At 41.9% G+C, this 18840-nt stretch overlaps 2 protein-coding genes across 8 annotated transcripts in view; one reads left to right on the forward strand and one right to left on the reverse strand.

Moving 5' to 3' along the window:
* nthl1 (nth-like DNA glycosylase 1) lies at positions 1-18786 on the reverse strand. 2 transcript variants are annotated; one of them, XM_072559860.1, is made up of 5 exons: positions 18736-18786; positions 11434-11604; positions 8417-8576; positions 4507-4612; positions 1-2961 (listed from the first exon to the last, which is right to left on the reverse strand). In XM_072559860.1, the coding sequence occupies exons 2-5, from the start codon at positions 11599-11601 to the stop codon at positions 2775-2777; spliced, it is 621 nt and encodes a 206-aa protein (XP_072415961.1). In that variant the 5' UTR covers positions 11602-11604; positions 18736-18786; the 3' UTR covers positions 1-2774. The 2 variants fall into 2 exon arrangements, with proteins under 2 accessions (XP_072415961.1, XP_072415960.1); XM_072559859.1 differs by lacking the exon at positions 18736-18786 and adding an exon at positions 13345-13859.
* Positions 18763-18840, forward strand: part of tsc2 (TSC complex subunit 2) — a 78756-nt gene continuing 78678 nt past the window's right edge. For all 6 annotated transcript variants that reach the window (XM_072559849.1, XM_072559853.1, XM_072559852.1 and 3 more), the window contains exon 1: positions 18763-18837. The gene's annotated coding sequence lies outside the window, so the exon portion shown is untranslated. The remainder of the gene's footprint in view (positions 18838-18840) is intronic.

The following is an 18840-nucleotide window of genomic DNA, read 5'->3' on the forward strand; positions in this document are numbered from 1 at the left end:
CTCATTGTACGCAACAGTTTTATTTCCATGCAAATAGTGGAATTTGTGTTTACATTGTACGTTCTAGTTGAGTTTAAATAACATAGTAACAAAGCTTTTCCCCTTGGCATCCAAGCATCTATAGCTCAGGGGAAGAGCTAAGTTACTGAACAGTATCGCCAACTGCATACATCCCATATCTCAGTATTTGGGCTTGCAGGTACTTTCCTCGCATCATCTGCTGTTTATTTTCCTGAACATACCTTGCAAGGCATGTGTTCAACAGGCTGAATAATCTTGCCTGTTCCGTTTTAGATATCCCAGCAAGCATTGACACATACACCACACTCCAATTTGGGTGCACACTCTAACCCCTTAGATTGTTTTTGTTTTTCCTGATAACTTCTATATATTTAAAACAGTTTTCCTAAATACGTCAATTCTGTAAAATAAGAGGTTCTGTATTCACCCATGAGACAGTTAAACTGCATGAAGAGAGACGAGTCCGTTATTTTAACTCCTCTCAATACCCATAACACACTCCGGCTGTACATACTGCTGCTGATCATACAAGACGCAAAATAAAGAAGGTAATATGCTACAAGTACAAAATCAGAATTACAGAATTTTTTTTACATTTATACAATAGAGTTGACAATGAGTTGCCCTAAAATTTCCACAGCATTTACCTCATACATTGTTATACTAGAATTTTCTGGTGTTAATGTGTTTGAATTCAATGATTCTAAGGTTGGTTTTCACAAATCTGCACTGGATTAAACATAACTAGTGCCAGACTATACACAATTCAACCATTTATCAAAGCATGGCCTAGACATCTGTGCTGGTGATATTAGTGAAAGCACATTTTATATGTTTGAGATTTGATTCGATTCCCTACAGCGTTGAAACAGGCCCTTTGGCCAAACCAGTCCACACTGACCCATTTCTCGCTGACTAATGCACCTAACACTATGGGCAATTTAGCATGACCAATTCACCTAACCTGCACATCTTTGGACTGGGGGAGGAAATGCAGACATGGGGAGAATGTGCAAGTGCCACACAGTCGCCTGAAGCTGGAATCGAACCTGGGACCCTAGTGCTATGAGGCAGCAGTGCTAACCACTGAGCCATCGTGACGCCCTGATGTTCCAGTCTTACAATAATTAATTTATTCATTAAAATGTATGTTGAAATAACAAGCAAAGGAATTAAGAGGATGGGCAGTGGAACCATTACTTTGTCATAACCTTTGGCATTATAAATTGATTTGTTTCCTTCCAGCTTCTAAACCTTTTCTAACTCAGTGCTGTGTCTAGTTCACTTCTGGCCATTGGTCTTGCTGTACTTGTCTGCTGTAAGGAACAAGTCTTTGATGTTACTTTACAGTGTAGCAACTGGTAAGATCACAGGGCAGAAAGGAAAGTAAAGAAATTGCAGGGCTTGGCTAGTGCTAAATGGAAAAGGGTGCGGTGAGAGAGTATTGAAATCCCAAAGTCATTATTATGCAGAGTGAAACATCTCTGTCACCTATATCAGACATACTCAGTCGATTAGGCAGCATTTGTGGAGGCAGAAAAAACAGGATTGACATCCCAGGCTGACAGCCCTTCATTTAAAACTAATGAAACACTCTCCATTTGATGCCTGTTCTGTTTCTCTATTAACTGTTGCTATCTAATTTAAAGTCGAGTATTTCCACGACTGTTCTGCTTTTATTTAGACTTGTGTCTGGCATCTGTTGTATGAAATATTTATCCACCCATCCACTTGCATTAAGGCCATTCAAAATAAAACAGTCCTATCAACTTTCAGATATAAATGCTTCTAACTTCCAATGAAATGAAACTGTAAAGTAATCTTAACCCATAAACAGGCTGATTAGAGTAGGACAGATGAGAGAATAAATGTCCTATTTTCCTGGTCTAGGGGATTTGGTGGGCTGGGGAGGGGGGAGGGGAGGCAATATAACGAAAATTCTTTGTTTTAAAAAAAGCATTCACCAAAAATAGATATGCCAAACAAGAGTACTACCACACTTTTATTTACTTGCACAAAATGTACTCCAAACCACAGGTTAATAAGGGATGCTAAGTAATCATTTAAGTTCTATTTTCAAAGCATTGGTTGGCAAGCTCAAGGAAAATTATTGCCCACACTGGTTCATGCTGTTTATCCAATGAAGCATGGAGGATATTAGAATTTAAAGCAAGTACCTTAACCAGCAGGCTAGAATCACAGAATCTCTACAGTGTGAGAGCAGGCCTTTTCGTCCATTGAGTCCACACCAACCCCATTAAGAACACCCCACCCAGACCCTGCATTTCCCATGGAAACCAACCTATCCATGCACATCTTTGGACTGTGGGAGGAAACTCACGCAGACAGCCGTCCAAGGGTGGACCTGGTGCTGTGAGGCAGCAGTACTAGCCACAGCAACCCCCCCCCCCCCTGCTGTAGTGCTCTGGAATTTCAAGCATTTTGTTTGCTAGTGATGCATCTGAATACCATGTGAAACTGCACATTCATACAAGAGACTTGCCTGGCTTTCTAAGTATGTGGCACTTGCCCACCAGGCTGCAATACCCAGTCCTGCTACTGACGCATCTTTACGAACTGCATGGTGTTCTCACTGGGAACATCATTATTCAGCTGAGTTCAATACTCCACTAGCAACTGGAATTCACTGACAAGATCACAAACAGCTCTGTTTTAGTTAACTTTGGGACAAACATCTCCCCAACCTTTGAATAATTTATACCGCGATCTAACATCTAAACACAAGGATTTAATTATTGTTGCTGTTGGCAAGGCTGAAGCAGAGAGCTGGGAGGAAGCCTGGGATTTGTTTTCCGAAGATTGTTCTTGGCTGTGGGACAGATATCTCTGTTGAGACATACAGTACAGCGAGGATTCACTGGCAGGCACATCTGCTGACCAAAGCCCACCAGCAGCCAATTGGTCTCACTCCAGAGCTCCCTGAAAGAGAAAGGAGGGGGAGGCATACATTAAAAAAAATATAGTTCTTTGTGAGATTTCCATAGGCTGATTCCACAAAAATCAAGTACATGAATTGTGAACACAAAAGTGAGATGGATACAGGGATCCAAGGTCAGAAAGCACTTGCTGTAAAAGATGGGGGCAGAGGGAGAGGGGATTCTGTATGGATTTAGAGGGGAAACGAGAGGGAACTTTGAGTTTGTTGTGCAACAGCATGATGGAAGGATGCCACTAGATGCTGTCATGTTGGTAAATTAAACGGTTTAAGGAAGAAGAATTTTGATTTAATGTCAGTGATTAAATAAAACACCAGGGGCAATTTAGTGTGGGAAAAATAAAAGCACTCGCTGGTGTGTAAGAGCATTTCTGGATGTTAAACAAATAAAAATTCATCAAGAGCATTCCAAATTCAGCTTCAGGCAATCAGTAGAAACATCTACATTCTGCAAAAGAATTAAATCAGGTCAGAGAGATGTTCAGCACAGAAACAGACCCTTCGGTCCAACTCGTTCATGCCAACCAGATGTCCCAACCAAATCTAGTTCCACTTACTGTCCCATATCCCTCCATTCCCTTCCTATTCATATACCCATCCAGATGCCTTTTAAATGTTGCAATTGTACTAACCTCCACCATGACTTCTGACAGCTCATTCTATACACATACCACCCTCTGTTTGAAAAAGTTGTCCCTTAGGTCTCTTTTATATCTTTCCCCTCTCACCCTAAACCTATGCCCTCTAGTTCTGGACTCCCCCACTCCAGGGAAAAGACTTTGTCTATTCACCCTATCCTTGCACCTCATGATTTTATAAACCTCTGCAAGGTCACCCCTCAGCCTCCAATGCTCCAGGGAAAACAGTCCCAGCCTGTTCAACCTCTCCCTTTAGCTCAAATCCTCCAACCCTGGCAACAACATTGTAAATCTTTTCTGAACCCTTTCAAGTTTCACAACATCCTACCGATAGGAAGATGACCAGAATTGCACACAACATTCCAAAAGTGGCCTAACCAATGTTCTGTACAGCTGCAACATGACCTCCCAAATCCTATACTCAATACTCTGACCAATAAAGGAAAGCAAACCAAAAGCCTTCTGCACTATCCTATCTACCTGCGACTCTACTTTCAAGGAGCTATGAACCTGCACTCCAAGTTCATTCTTGTTCAGCAACCTTCCCTCGGACCTTACCATTAAGTGTATAGTCCTAAGTTAAAAATCACACAACACCAGGTTATAATCCAACAGGTTTAATTGGAAGCACACTAGCTTTCGGAGCGACGCTCCTTCATCAGGTGATAGTGCAGAGCTCAATCCTAACACACAGAATTCTGGTGTTGTGTGATTTTTAACTTTGTACACTCCAGTCCAATACCGGCATCTCCAAATCGTGTATAGTCCTGCTACTGAGTCAACTTCGCTCCCTGCAAGGTGTCAACCCATCTTCAATTATTGGTTGTCTGACTGTACTACATGTACCATCACTTGGTTACATTTAGAGGTCTCCTCCCATGCCCAGTTTACCGTGGCATCCATTCTTCCAGCGCCAGTCTGGTTTCCTCTGGGGTTTTGGTCTCTTTTTTGACCCACTTCAGTCGATTTGTGATTCTATGCACATGGGTGTCAACACCTGGAATGAAAAATTAAAACAGACAAAAAGGGGTTAATTGGGTGCTGAGGTGGATTAAGTGCCTGTGAAATGGATTTATCAAACCAAATCAACAACACTATGTTACAAATTTTGGATTGCATTAAATATCCTCCAGGATTAACTAGTGCTCTTGGGCAAACAAGAGGAGTTTGAGTGGAATATTGAAGGAGGCAAGTTAAAACTAATTCATTGTTGGAAAATTGCACCCAAAAAGTGGTGAAGTTACAGTCCAAGTAAAAGTCAAGTTCTATAATCACAATTGCAGAAGCTGCACGAATTGCATGAATCAATGCCACGGCCAACATACCAGAACATAATCACTTATTTGTTTCTCTTTCTATACATTTAAGTCTTGGAGCCAGGGGGTTGCTATAGTAATAAAGCTAAAAATAAGCTTATCACCAAAGAAAGCATTTTTAATCAGGGTATCTAGTGCTTCACTTGTGAATAACCCAATTAAAAGTCAGAGAAAATGATTTTTTTTAAGAAGTATACTTAACCTTTCACTGGCGAACAGCAGTTGTTTACTAGTAATTTTTTTGAAAAATGAAAAATTGTCTGGTCAAATTGCCTAAGAAAATGAATGCAATTTAAAGAGCCTTCCTTAAATCATCACAACTGGCGGAAACAGGTAACAGTCACCTGGGAACACGGACAGCTTTGACTGGGATAAAGCGTGAACCTTGAACCAGTGGAAACTCAAGTGCAACTGGTTTTGGGTCAAGCTCAGGTACACTTAAAATCCCTTTAAATGCTAATTCTGCCCAAACGGTATTGATATTGCTGTTGATATTGACCCATAAATTAGATATGTCCAGACTGTTCACTCAAGGTGGAACAAACTTGGACACCAACATGAGAGACATTTTGGGACTCTGGATCCCTGCACATAAGCAGTCTATATGAGAGTAAAAGAATCTCGTAATAATTTAGCAAATGGGAGCTGGAGTGGATCATAAAGCTAAGTGAGCCTCCCATTACATTTTAAAATCGTTGCCGTGCACAATGTGTTGCACAAGTCTTTCTCACTTTCAGGACCTGTTTCATGAAGGCACCACAGTGCCAATGACATAATAAACTTATAACCTGAAAGCATCAATTTTGCAATTCTCAATCATTTCCGAAACCTTCCATTGCTTTCGCCTTCTTATCTCTATAACCTCCTCCATCCCTATCACCTCCAAAATATCTGTACTCCAATTCTGGACTCTTGAACATTCTGATTTTAATAGGTGCAACGTTAACAGACTCTTATATCTTTCCCCTCTCACCCTAAACCTGTGCCCTCTAGTTCTGGACTCTCCATGTTTATCTCCAGCATGGAGAATTCTTGGAAAGGTACAATCAGAACAGTCTATTGTGATTGCTGCTGCAAATGTAACTACTCAAAGTATTTCTTTGGCTATGAAGTGCTTTCAAGTGATGAGAAGTCACAAAAGGTGCTATATTAATGAAAGTTCACTGTTTGTCCCTTTTCCATCAGTCATAAATTACTGCTGCACAGTGCTCAATACAGGAATTTTGTATGTGTGTTTGAGTTTGTGACAACTTGGCATGGTCATCTTGGGCCTCAACTCCATTTCCTGTGCATGCACCAACCCCCCTGCCCCCCACAACTTCCTCAGAGTCCAATATCCCTCTTTCCCAGTCTTAAATACTTTCAACAATGATGAAGCTTCCATAACCCTTGTGTGGGGCAGAGAATTTCACAGGAGAAAGTGAGGATTGCAGATGCTGGAGATCAGAGCTGAAAAAGCGCTTTTTCAGAGAATTTCACAGGTTGAGTAATTTTTCTTCAGCTCAGTCCCAAATGATTGTCCTCTTATTTTGGGACTGTTCACCCATGGTTAGATTTGACAACCAGCAGAAACACAGTCTCTCAGCACCAACCTTGAGAATCCTGGCAGTCAGTCAATCTCACACCCCCATTCTAAGTGATTAAAGACTTAACAGCAATCTAAGTTTGTTCAATATATTGCATCAGTTCTATGATACTTGAATACTTTAAATTCTGTGTCCTATGATCCTGGCCCACTAGCCACCTGATGAAGGAGCAGCACTCCAAAAGCTTGTACTTTCAAATAAACCTGTTGGACTATAACTTGGTGTTGTGTGATTTTTAACTCTGTCCACCCCAGTCCAACACTGGCACCTCCACACTACACAGAAGACATAGTGCACATTTTAATGTTTAACAGTTAATGAACAGAGCTGTGTAAATAATGGAGGAGCAAGCATGGGAATAAAATAACTGAAAATTTACAAACTTTTAGTATGTCATGCTCTCACCTCCAAGTAGTGCATTCAAGTACCGCTCTGGACATACAAATCTAGGCCAACAGAACCAATGCAGCATTAAGGAGGTGTTGCATCGTCCAAAGTGCTTTTGAATGAAACGTTACCCCAAAGTCCCAGTTGGCCTCTCAGGTGCATCTGAAAAGATTATTCTAGAGGACCAGGAAGCTTTTTTGGCCTAGGCCAACTTCTCTAAAATAGGTCATCGGTTGGCTATCACACTTCTATTTGTGGCAGTTTGTTTTGTGCAAATTGGTTGTGGGGTTTCCTTCCTTACAGCAGTGGATTCACTTTGAAAGAACTGAAGTAATCATGATCTCCTCTGCTTATGAAAGGTGCCATACAAATCCAAGCCTTTTTGTTTTCATTGCTACAGATTAGCTATCTAGATTGTCATAAATTCAGTCCTCAATAATTCAGTACTGCACTGTACAGGTCTGGGAGGTCAATCTGACAGACACTAAGCCTACATGGTCTAAATTTGGAGATGCCGGTGTTGGACTGGGGTGTACAAAGTTAAAAATCACACAACACCAGGTTATAGTCCAACAGGTTTAATTGGAAGCACACTAGCTTTCTGAGTGACAATCACCTGATGAAGGAGCATCGCTCCGAAAGCTAGTGTGCTTCCAATTAAACCTGTTGGACTATAACCTGGTGTTGTGATTTTTAACTTTGTACATGGTCTAAGGTCATGTTCTAGACATGAAATACAAAGCCAAATGCTCAAAGGCAAGCAAAGGAAGGGATGCATTTATACATCAGGTTTCATAGCCCCAAGACATCCCAATGCCTTTGCATCATTTCATCAGTTCTGCATTGGAGTGTGCTCAAGTCATACTTGCTAGTCCTCCAATTTACCCAATAGCTGTATTGACTTCCAAGAACCATAAGAATTAAAAAAAAATAATTTGACATATTCAATTTCAAATACTTATGGGGTTTGTTTCCTGATCTGACTCTACACAATGGGTGTTTTAAGCATTGGCATAGAGTTTCCAACAAATTGCTTCTGTTCCACCCAGCATCCAGAAAAGTATCAACTTGGATCTCTGCTGTGTAAGCAGTTTGCACCATTATGTATATTTCAAAGACTTGTCACCAAGAGAATTGTCAAATTTTAAAGAGCACTGAGAGAACACCCAAAGCTTTTTCTTCAGACTCACCTCTTCAAGCATTAAAAAGAGCTTCCTGACTACTTCACCCATTAGTGCAGGTAGATATAGTCGATGATTTGTACCAGGAGTCCACTAGATTAATATTGAAAACAAGAGTTCATGCTGCACTGCAGCACCATCCAGTGGCAGGGACTGAACACACACCATTGTTCCCAGAATGATGCTCTTGCAGCAGGAAGCCTGGTATTTTCCTACAGTGCTACTGCTCTCAGACTTTGTCATGACAGTAATGCCCATATAATGGCAGATAGCTGATCTGTCTAAGTTGATTCCTTGATTTCATTACGTTACTGGTGCCTGTGGTACTTACTGATGCCAGACACATTATTCCAGGCTAGCTTCATGATGAGATGAGCCATCTTCGGTCCCACTCCTGGAAGTTTCAGAAGCTCGCTGACACTGCTGGGAATGTCACCATTGTACTGCTCCTTCAAGATTGCTGTGGTCTGCTTGATGTATTTCACTTTACTCTGCATGGGTACATCATATAATGGATAAGATGTAAAGGTAATAACAATCTATCAATTCTGTCTTTCAGTCGCGGCAGCAGTGGTTATGTCACTGGACAGGGGCCTGGCCTATAATGATCCAGAAATCGGTGTTCAAATCCCCCCATAACAGCCAAATGATTTAATTTCAATTAGTTAAATAAAATCAGTCATCATGTTAATAATTGTAATTGGATTATTGTAGAACCTAAGCCAGTTCATTGATGTCCTTTTCCATAGGGAAAATAATCCTCCACCCTTACCCAGCATTTGTTGTCGATTCCTAATTGCCCTTGAGAAGATGGTGAGCCACCTTCTTGAAATGCTGCAATAGGTACTCCCACAATGCTGTTACTAAGGGAAAGCCATGATATTGATTCAGAGACAGTGAAGGTATGGCAATACTGTTTCAAGTCAGAAAGGCGGTTGGTTAAGAAGAGTGTTAGAGATGTACAGCAAGGAAATAGACCCTTTGGTCCAACTCGTCCAAGGGGAATTGTTTCAGTGTCTGCTGCCCTTGTTCTTCTAGGTGGCGATGGTTGCAGGTTTGGAAACTGCTGTTGAAAGACACTTACTTAGAGACAAAAAAAAAATGAGACAAGCAGGAGGTTGTAAGAACACAAGTCAGGCAGCATCAGGCGATGGAGAAGTCAATGTTTCAGGTGTAAGCCTTCTTCTGAGTTATAACCAAAACGATTGATCTCTCCACTTGCTGCTGCCTGGCTTGCTGTGTTCTTCCAGCCTCCTGCCTGTCTATGTTGAAAGGGACTTGGCAAACTGCTACAGTGTTACTCTGATGATACACAAAGCTGCCACTATGTGTCAGTGGAAGCGGGATTGAATAATTAAGCTGGTAATGCCTATCAAGTGGATTGGTAGATCTTGGAATGTTTTGAGCTCCTTAAGTGGTGCTAGAGTCACACAGAATATATAAGGCTGGACTGATTAAATTTCTGGTTGATGATAGCTCCCAAAATGTTGATTGTTGGGTATTCAGCAATAGTAATGATTGTGAATGTCAAGAGGAGATAGTTAGATTCCCGCTAGTTGGAGATTGCCATTGCCTAGTACTCAAGTGGTATATAAATGTTACTTACCATTTACCAGCTCAGACCTGAAAGTTGTCCATACCTTGGAATGTGGGAATGGCATTCAGTATCTGAGGAATCTTGAATGGCACTTTGTAATCATCAACTAATCTCTCCACTTCTGATCTTACGATGGAGGGAATATCATTGATGAAGTAGGCGAAGATGGGTGGACCGAAGACAACACTGGGAGGAACTCTTGCAGTGATATCCTCAGACTAGGAAGATTGACTTCCAAATAAACCGATTGGACTATAACCTGATGTGTGATTTTTAACTTTGTTGATAACCAGAACCATGTTCCTTTGTTCTATGATTGACTTCAACTGGTAAGAGAGTCTTGCTCCTCATTCTCAACATTTTTCGGGTTCCTTGATGCCACATATTGTCAAATACTACCCTGATGTCCAGGATAGTCAATTCGACTCTGGAGTTTGGCTTCATTGTCCATGTTTGAATCAAGGTTGTAATGAGGTTAAGAACCAAGAGTGCTAACTGACCTTTGACCTAACAAATCAGTTAACACAAAAACAATAAATGACAGTCTTGCAAGTAGTAGATGAATTTAAAAAAAAAATCAAGTGAAAAGGAGATGAGATGCAGCATGTTCGAAAGGGAGTGAGTAGAAGGGAAGGGTTTCTTATGGATACCACTAGGTTTCTGAAACTACCATCATTCTCACAATTGTTAGAGACCTAAGTAGGCCATTCAACCTTGAGCGTCTTCCACCATTCAATGAGATTATGGCTGATCTGTGGCCTAACTCCATATACCTGCCTTTGGCCATATCCCTTAATACTTCTGCTTAACAAAAAAATTACTATTTCAGATTTAAAATGAATAACATACCCAACATCCACTATTGTTTATGGAAGAGTTCCAAACATCTACCACCCTTTGTATGTAGAAGTGCTTCCTAAAATCTCTCCTGAATGGTCTGGCCCCAATTCTCAGTCTATGCCCCCTAGTTGTAAAATCCTCAGCTAGTGGAAATAGCTTATCTTTACGTATCCAGTCTTTACCTATTAATATCTTGAAGACTTCAATCAGATCATCCCTCAACCTTCTAAATTCTAGAGAAAGCAGGTCTAATTTGCAGTAACTCAGATTCACATTGAATAGTGCAACAAGCAGCCTCGAATAAAACTGACCACTGCATTGCAAATGTCTTTGATATTTAAAAAGCCAACTAGCCCACTGAATAATGAATCTGCATGTAAGGAAGTGATTGACAGACAGAATAACCGATCACTTGTTAGGTGGTTTGGAATGTACACATGTTGCACAGACTAAATATCGGTACTGTACTGGCAACAGGAATTTAAATATTAAAATGTAATAAGTGAAAATTTTCCTCATGATATCACATGCAAACTGTACCCTTTGGCAAACATTGATAGGAAACCGCAAAGCGAAACATTAACACTAAAATAATCAAAAGTTAACACTAAAATTCAGGCATGATTTATGATCTTCCCTTTCACATAGTGAAACTTCCTGAGCTGTTTCATGGTAGAGAACAAATTTCGATACCTACCAGCTTTAGGACAGTGACCAAAACCTTGGTCAAAGGGGTAAGTTTGATGGACCTATGTAAAGAAGATGAAGTCAGCGAGATTAAGGGAGAGAACTGCTGAGCTGAGGGCCCAAGTAGCTGAATTCTATTATCAATGGTAGAGCGATGAGCATTGGGATGTACATTTGAGGAGATGCTCAGTTGCAAGATAGTGATTCAGTAATTGTGCACTAACCCTCCAGAATCCAACTGGATAGATAAGCTCTCCCAGTGTCTTATCATCCATCTTGAGGATGTTGTCCACAGTCAAGCCATGGTCCCTTAGCTGCTTCATTGCTTCAAATGTCACCTGATCCCTGGTTTGGCTGGACAACATGAGCGACAAAAGCACTTGATACCTCATGACCTGCAGAATTCCAATAAAGACATATCAAAATAGTCAGTGGCAACATTCAGCTGAGGCAGACCCATTCCTATTTCAACTTTGATTTTAACTTCAAGTATGCCTTTAAGTATTAAGAATGAAGGAGACTTGTGGGGGCATTTCTTTCCTGCTCTTTCTCTCCAGTGGGGGTCGCCCAACATCTGCTATCCTCATCTCAATCCAAACGGCAAGTGTGGAAAGGACACTGACAAGGTGTGTCAGTTTTGTAGCACCCTCATTTCTGCATCAGGAGGTTGTGGGTTCAAGCCCTTCTCAAGGCTCTGTGGCTTTTTCATAGGTGGCTCAGTTAGCTAGATGGAGAAAGTGAGGACTGCAGATGCTGGAGATCAGAGCTGAAAAATATGTTACTGGAAAAGCACAGCAGGTCAGGCAGCATCCAAGGAGAATCAACGTTTCGGGAATGCCTGAAGAAGGGCTTATGCCCGAAACGTCGATTCTCCTGCTCCTTGGATGCTGCCTGACCTGCTGCGCTTTTCCAGCAACACATTTTTCAGCAGTTAGCTAGATGATTGATTTATGATGCAGAGTATACCAACAGCATGGGTTCAATTCCCATGCTCACTGATGGAGATCCTGCCTTCTTGCCACTTACTTGAGGTATGGTGAAGCTCAGGCTAAACATTCACCATCACCACTCTCTCTCGCCTCAAAAAGCCTCTGGACCCGGAGATAATAGCAACATTACTACAAGATCTTCGGAAAGAGGATGATGAAGGGCTCCTGCCTGAAATGTCGCTTTTCCTGTATTCTGCATTTAAACTTCACCTTCCAAAGTGAACGACTTCACATTTTTTCCAGGTTGGACTCCATCCGTCTCTTATCAGCCTAGTTCTGCTTCCTGTCATGTCTTGTTGCAACTTACAGCAACTTTCCACACTGTCCACAGCTCCACCAACCTTTGGTGTCATCGACAAATTTACTAACCCACTCTTCCACTTCCTCATCCAGATTTGTAAAAGTCACAGAGCAGAGGCCCCAGAACCAACCCCTGCGGAACAAACTGGTCACGGACTCCAGGCCGAATACTTTCCATCTACCACCAAACTCTGTCTTATGTGGGCCAGCCAATTCTGTATCCAGACAGAACAGGTTTCCCAGTATCTCATTCCTCCTTTTTTAAATGAATGAGCCTACCATGGGGAACCGTATCAAACTGAGAAGACAAGGGCGCCCTATCTCCCCGTGTCTGCGTGGGTTTCCTCCGGGTGCTCCGGTTTCCTCCCACAGTCCAAAGATGTGCAGGTCAGGTGAATTGGCCATGCTAAATTGCCCGTAGTGTTAGGTAAGGGGTAGATGTAGGGGTATGGGTGGGTTGCGCTTCGGCGGGGCGGTGTGGACTTGTTGGGCCGAAGGGCCTGTTTCCACACTGTAAGTAATCTAATCTAATCTAAACATCGATTTTCCTGTTCCTCGGATGCTGCGCTTTTCCAGCACCACTCTAATCTTGACTCTCATCTCTAGCATCTGCAGTCCTCACTTTCGCCTAGGATAGTTTCCTTGTCAATCCATACACCTCAACGAACAAATAATTACTTATTTCATTGCTGTTTGTGAAAGCTTTTTATATACAAACTGGTTACCACCTCCAGATACTGCACATAGTTGACTCTGAAGCACTTTGTGTATTCTTGGGAGTCAGGAAAGTCGCTATACAAGTGCAAGTTTCAGTTTAGCTACAGGATCTGGGTTCTATCAAATTACCTCGGGGGCTGCAGTTTTGTCGAAGCATTGTTCAGCGCCCATGTGATCCACGGGCGCATCCCTGCCTTTCCTCATCTTCCTGATATTATCCAACTGCTCCCTCCAGTCCTTGGGCTCCCATTTAGAGTTTGTGTCCTTTTCTGGGGAAGCAGACTGCGGCCGGCTAAGCTTTCGGCCCGAACCGCCAGCAGTCTGCAAGGACTCCCTTTTCTGTCTCCGTGCATTTCCGCGTACAGGAGAGCTGCCAGGCCGGATCGGTGAGGCAGCTCCGACCGCGTCTGCTTCAATCTGGAGGCCGGGCTGGCCCACTGCTGGCCTGCCAGCGGCAGGGCTCTTTGCTAAATTGGAGCCGGGGTGATCCCGCTCCCTGGCCACGCACACCCGTCGGCTCATGTTCCGAGTCAGTATGCCTGATGTAAAATAAGACGAGGTAGCCATAATGCCCACTTTTTGTGAGATGAGAGCTGAGGGTCGCGGTCCCTTTAAATCTCGCGCTGCTAACATGTATCAATCCGGGGGAATGTCACAACATTCGATTCTGGGGCGGGGCTTCGCCTTGGCGCGGTCTGACCTACTTTAACCCCATGGTCCTGTTCACTGAATCCCAGTCAAAGCTGGGAATAAGCCTGTAAAGAGAGAATAGTCTTTTCCCGGTCCCAATCTTCCCTGATTTCCATGGGAATACTACTCCTGATACTTTGGGCCCAACAATATCCTTGTACATACTGCAGAGAATGGGATTTACCCTGTTGCCTTTCAGGACGTTTGGCATCAGTAATGGGAAATTTGTTACAATCAGTTGTAGAGGATGCGATTAATGTACATTTGGATAATAATGACCTGATTGGGTCAAATCAGCATGTATTTGCAAATGGCAAATCGTGTTCGACGAACTTAGCGTTTTTTGAGGTTGTCTCTGACAAAGTTGATAATACGGCGTTGGTGGACATAATAAACTTGGTTTCTCAGAAGTCTTTTGATAAAAGCGCCCAGAGGAAGTTGCTTAACAAAATCAAAAGGCATGAGACAGTGGATAAAGAACCAGCATGGATTAAATATTGACTATCAGACAGATTCTGAGGGTGCTGGTGTTGAACTGGGTTGGACATGGTCAAAAGTCACTCGACACCAGATTATAGTTCAACCGGTTTATTTGAAAACACGAACTTTCAGAGAGCTGATCCTTCATCAAGTGCTCAAGATTTCACTAGAGACCACTCACAGACACTCATAATCCCTGCTCCCCGCCCAACGCAAACCCAAAAACGTACACATATAAGTTTGTGGAGTGAGTTTGTTCTTGCAGAATTACATTTTACTTTTTTTGAAAACTGCCTGAATCCATGTAAGATTCTGTAAATCTGTTTTTTAGATTAGAATCAGTCTGAACATTGTGGCACAGACAGTCTCACACAGTGCAGCTCACACCTTAAATACATTATCTGGGCCCACATGACACCAATTGTTAAAGTTCACTTGAGAATGTAACTTTTAAAAAGGTTTTGTGATTTAGATATGAAAGAACTGAAACCAACATGTTCATTCTAAAAGATGAGAGACTTAACAAACAATCCAGGTCTTTTTCAATATATACAATTTCAGTTACATCACACTGTAAACTTTTGCTATAAATTCTGTGCCTTACTATCTTATACTCCACTCCTGATGAAGGAGCAGTGCTCCGAAAGCTAATGCTTCCAAATAAACCTGTTCGACTATAACCTGGTGTTGTGTGATTTTTAACTTTTTAACCTGCTGAAGGAGCAGCGCTCCAGAAGCTAATGTTTTCAAATAAACCCGTTGGACTATAACTTTGTGTTGTGTGATGTTTGACCTTATCAGACAGAAAATAGTTGGAGTACTGGTATGACCGGAGAACAGTCATTCTCCGTTTGGCAGACTGCAACGAGTGGGGTACTGGAAGAATCATTCTCCAGCCCCAAGCACTCACAATATATAACAATGATTGTATATGGGGACTTGTGGTGCAACAGTAGTGTGCCTACCCTCTGGACCAGGAGGCATAAGTTCACGTTCGACCTGCTCCAAAAATTTGTATGAGGGGACTAGGACTCTGGTAGCATAGTGTTTGTATCCCTAGCTCTGAGACAGTAGGCCAGGGTATAAGTCCCATCTGCTCCAGTGATGTGTTATAACATCTCTGAGCAGGTTGATTAGGAAAATATGTGAATGTGGAGACTAAGTGTATCATTTCCAAGTTCCTGATGACATAGATAGTGAGGTGTGCTGCATTAAGCATTTAAGAAGCTCAGTAACTAGTGAAGAACATAGAGTTATGGAATTATCTAGTACTGAAACAGACTCTTCAGTCCAATTTTTCCATGCTGAACAGACATTCCAATCTGATCTAGCCCTCATTTGCCAGCATTTGCTTCATATCCCTCTAAACCCTTCCCATTCATGTACCTGTCCAGATGCCTTTTAAATGTTGTAGTTGTACCAGCCTCCACCACTTCCTCTGGCAGCTCATTCCATACACGCACCACCGTTTGCATTAAAACGTTGCCCCTCAGGTCCTTTATAGATCTTTCCCCCCTTACCTTAAACCTACGTCCTCTAATTTTAGACTCCCCCTCCTAGGAAAAACACCTAGGATGTTAACTTTATTCATGCCCGGCATGATTTTATAAAGATGGTAAACAGAAAGGACCTGAAGACTAACATGCAGGCAAATAGGAAGGCTAATGGGATGTTAGCCTTTGTCACAAGAGATTTGTGTACAGGATTAATGAATTCTTGCTTCAATTGTATAGAACTTTGGTTAGACAACGCCAGGAGTATAGTGTGCTTAGGAAGATTATTTAGAGGCCGTACAACAAAGGTTTACTAAACTGGCTCCTGGTATGATGGGACTACCCAAGAAGAGAGATTTGGAAAACTGGGCCAGTATTCTTGAGTATCTTGAAGACTGAGATGTGATTTTATTGAAACCTACAAAATACTTAAAGGAGTTGACAGAGTAAGTGCAGGGAAGATGTTACTTCTATTTGTGCTCCCTCACTCCACTGTCAGAATTTTCAGTATGGATTTTGTGCTCAAGTCACTGGAATGGGATTTAAACTTACTAGCTGCTAACGTAGAGCATAGTGATTACAGCTGACAATATTAAGGTCACAAAATTTCCCATCATCTGAACTGTATCATGGGGCATTGAAGTAAATAGGAGTTGATTGAGTAGGTGTTAAGGATCGTTCTCGGTGGAAGAGATATAGCAAGAGATCCCATCAATGTATCCACCAAACTGATAAACTTAGCATCATTGATAGAATCGAGGGAGTGGACAATGAGGAGGAGGCTAGTATTGTAGACCAGATGTTAAAAGTGTGAATATAAGATCAGGAGATTTTGCAGAGTTAGTGTACAATGAATCCATGGAGGATGTGGATCAACCTAAGCACTTTGAAAGTCAAATGGTGAACCAGTGGAAGTTGATGAGGAGAGTGGATGATTAATAAGTGGACCTTAGAATGAAACCGAGTGAAGGAAACAAACTTGAGGTGAACTGCAACCCTTACTCAGTAATAATTTTATTGAATCATGGAGCAGGCTTACAGGAATAAAAGAGCTACTTGTTGCTTATGTTTCCTATGGAAGTCATATTAGAGTTCAAAAGTACACTTATGAGCACTGTGGGGAAGCCAGATTTACAGATGAAGAAGTCATAGATGATTATTTCAGCAGTAGCTGGGGTGATGTAGAAAAGGAAATGATTGACACTTTTTGTGTAATCTTGAAGAACTGAGTTTGAAGAGCTAAGTGGCCCTTTTTATATTGATTTACATTGTTCTCGTGATCTATTTGTCTATTTTTGCTTTACAAAATAGACACATCTTCTCCAGGGTCAGTTTTCTAAGTGTACCCTCTGAATATGAAATCCTCCCTGTCAGAAGCACACATCTCGCAATGGAACATGTGCTCACCATCATCTTCCATCTACTAATTGAAATGCACTGAATAGCATGTGAGGTAAGAATCAACATTTCTATTTCACTTCAATGACACCCCAAAGCATTTTAACACCAACTAAATTTTTTGAAGTCTGAACATTTTTGTAACATAGCAAAACACAATTTCTTGATGTACACTCATAGTTGAGGAGGTGACACAAAGTTCACATTCATGTCGTGCAATCTTCTTTTTTGTTGAATATAGAAATGTCATTCTTCATACTTCCCCCATGTTATATTTGAAATGACAGCTTATTATCTCGCTGGAGTAGTTTATGCAATGAAGGTCACCTCCTGATAGCCATGAGTGACTTACATTGAAACCCTGGAAGGCTGATCAGTTAGAGGAGTTTGCATTTTAGAACATGCACCATGTACTGTTCCTTGAAAATATTTCAATAGCTTAGCTTCAAATGAAACCTCAACCTAAACGTTTCTTACTAATCAATGCTTCATCATTATATCCTAGCTGATTTGTATATTATCCACGTACATTTTAATGATGCTATATTTTAATTCTGAAAAGTGACAATTTTTAAATTAATCAGCAACCACCATTTGCTGTAACAAAGAGTAATCCTTCTTTTGGTTTTAGATGTATTCAGTCAAAAGTACTGATTTCACTGCTTATAAGTCAATTTTCTACTCAGCTTGAGCTAATATTTCAGATCAATTTTAGCTTTTTGGAACATTCGAATTTTCTATTTCTATGCATGAACTTGTCTATGTTTTTGCGAACTGTAGCATCCCTACAGTGAGCAAACAGGTCATTCGGGCCATTGAGTCTTCCCTCTCAAGACAATCCCAACCAGACTCACCCCACTATCCCTGTAACGCTGCATTTCTCATGCTGAATCCAGTTAGTCTGATTTGGAAGTGTCGGTGTTGGATGGGTGTTCAAAGTTAAAAATCACACAACACCAAGTTATAGTCCAACAGGTTTATTTGGAAGCACGAGCTTTCGGAGTGTTGCCAATTACCTGACGAAGGAGCAGCGCTCCGAAAGCTAGTGCTTCCAAATAAACCTGTTGGACTATCACCTCTGCACATCACTGGACACTATGGGGCAATTTAGAATTGTCAGTCCGTCTAAGCTACACATCTTTGAACTGTGGGAAGAAACCCACGCAGACACGGGGAGAATGTGCAAACTCCACACAGTCACCTGAGGGGTGGGAATTGAATCCCCCTCTGTGAGGCAGCAACCGTGCCGACCAGGAATAATAAAATATTAGTTGTCATTTATCAAGGCTGAGAACTTATTAAGGATCTTCGGGGGCTTGGGGGGGGTCAATAATCACTGGTCCTTTGCGGAATATTTGACAATCCAGGAATGAATGAAAATAACATCTGCCCCAAAACTACAGCCGGCCTACAATTCCCGGCAGGCATCGCGAACGGCCGTCTGCCGAAACGGAAGTACCTGTGCGTGTGACGTCAGTTCCTGGAAGGCAGGGCCTGTAGCGGGAGCCAGGAGCTGGTGCAATGGGTGATTGAGGCGGCCGAGCGCGGCTCAGACGGCAGGGTG

This window comes from Chiloscyllium punctatum, chromosome 40 (assembly GCF_047496795.1).
Source record: "Chiloscyllium punctatum isolate Juve2018m chromosome 40, sChiPun1.3, whole genome shotgun sequence".
In the NCBI taxonomy this organism is placed as follows: domain Eukaryota; kingdom Metazoa; phylum Chordata; class Chondrichthyes; order Orectolobiformes; family Hemiscylliidae; genus Chiloscyllium; species Chiloscyllium punctatum.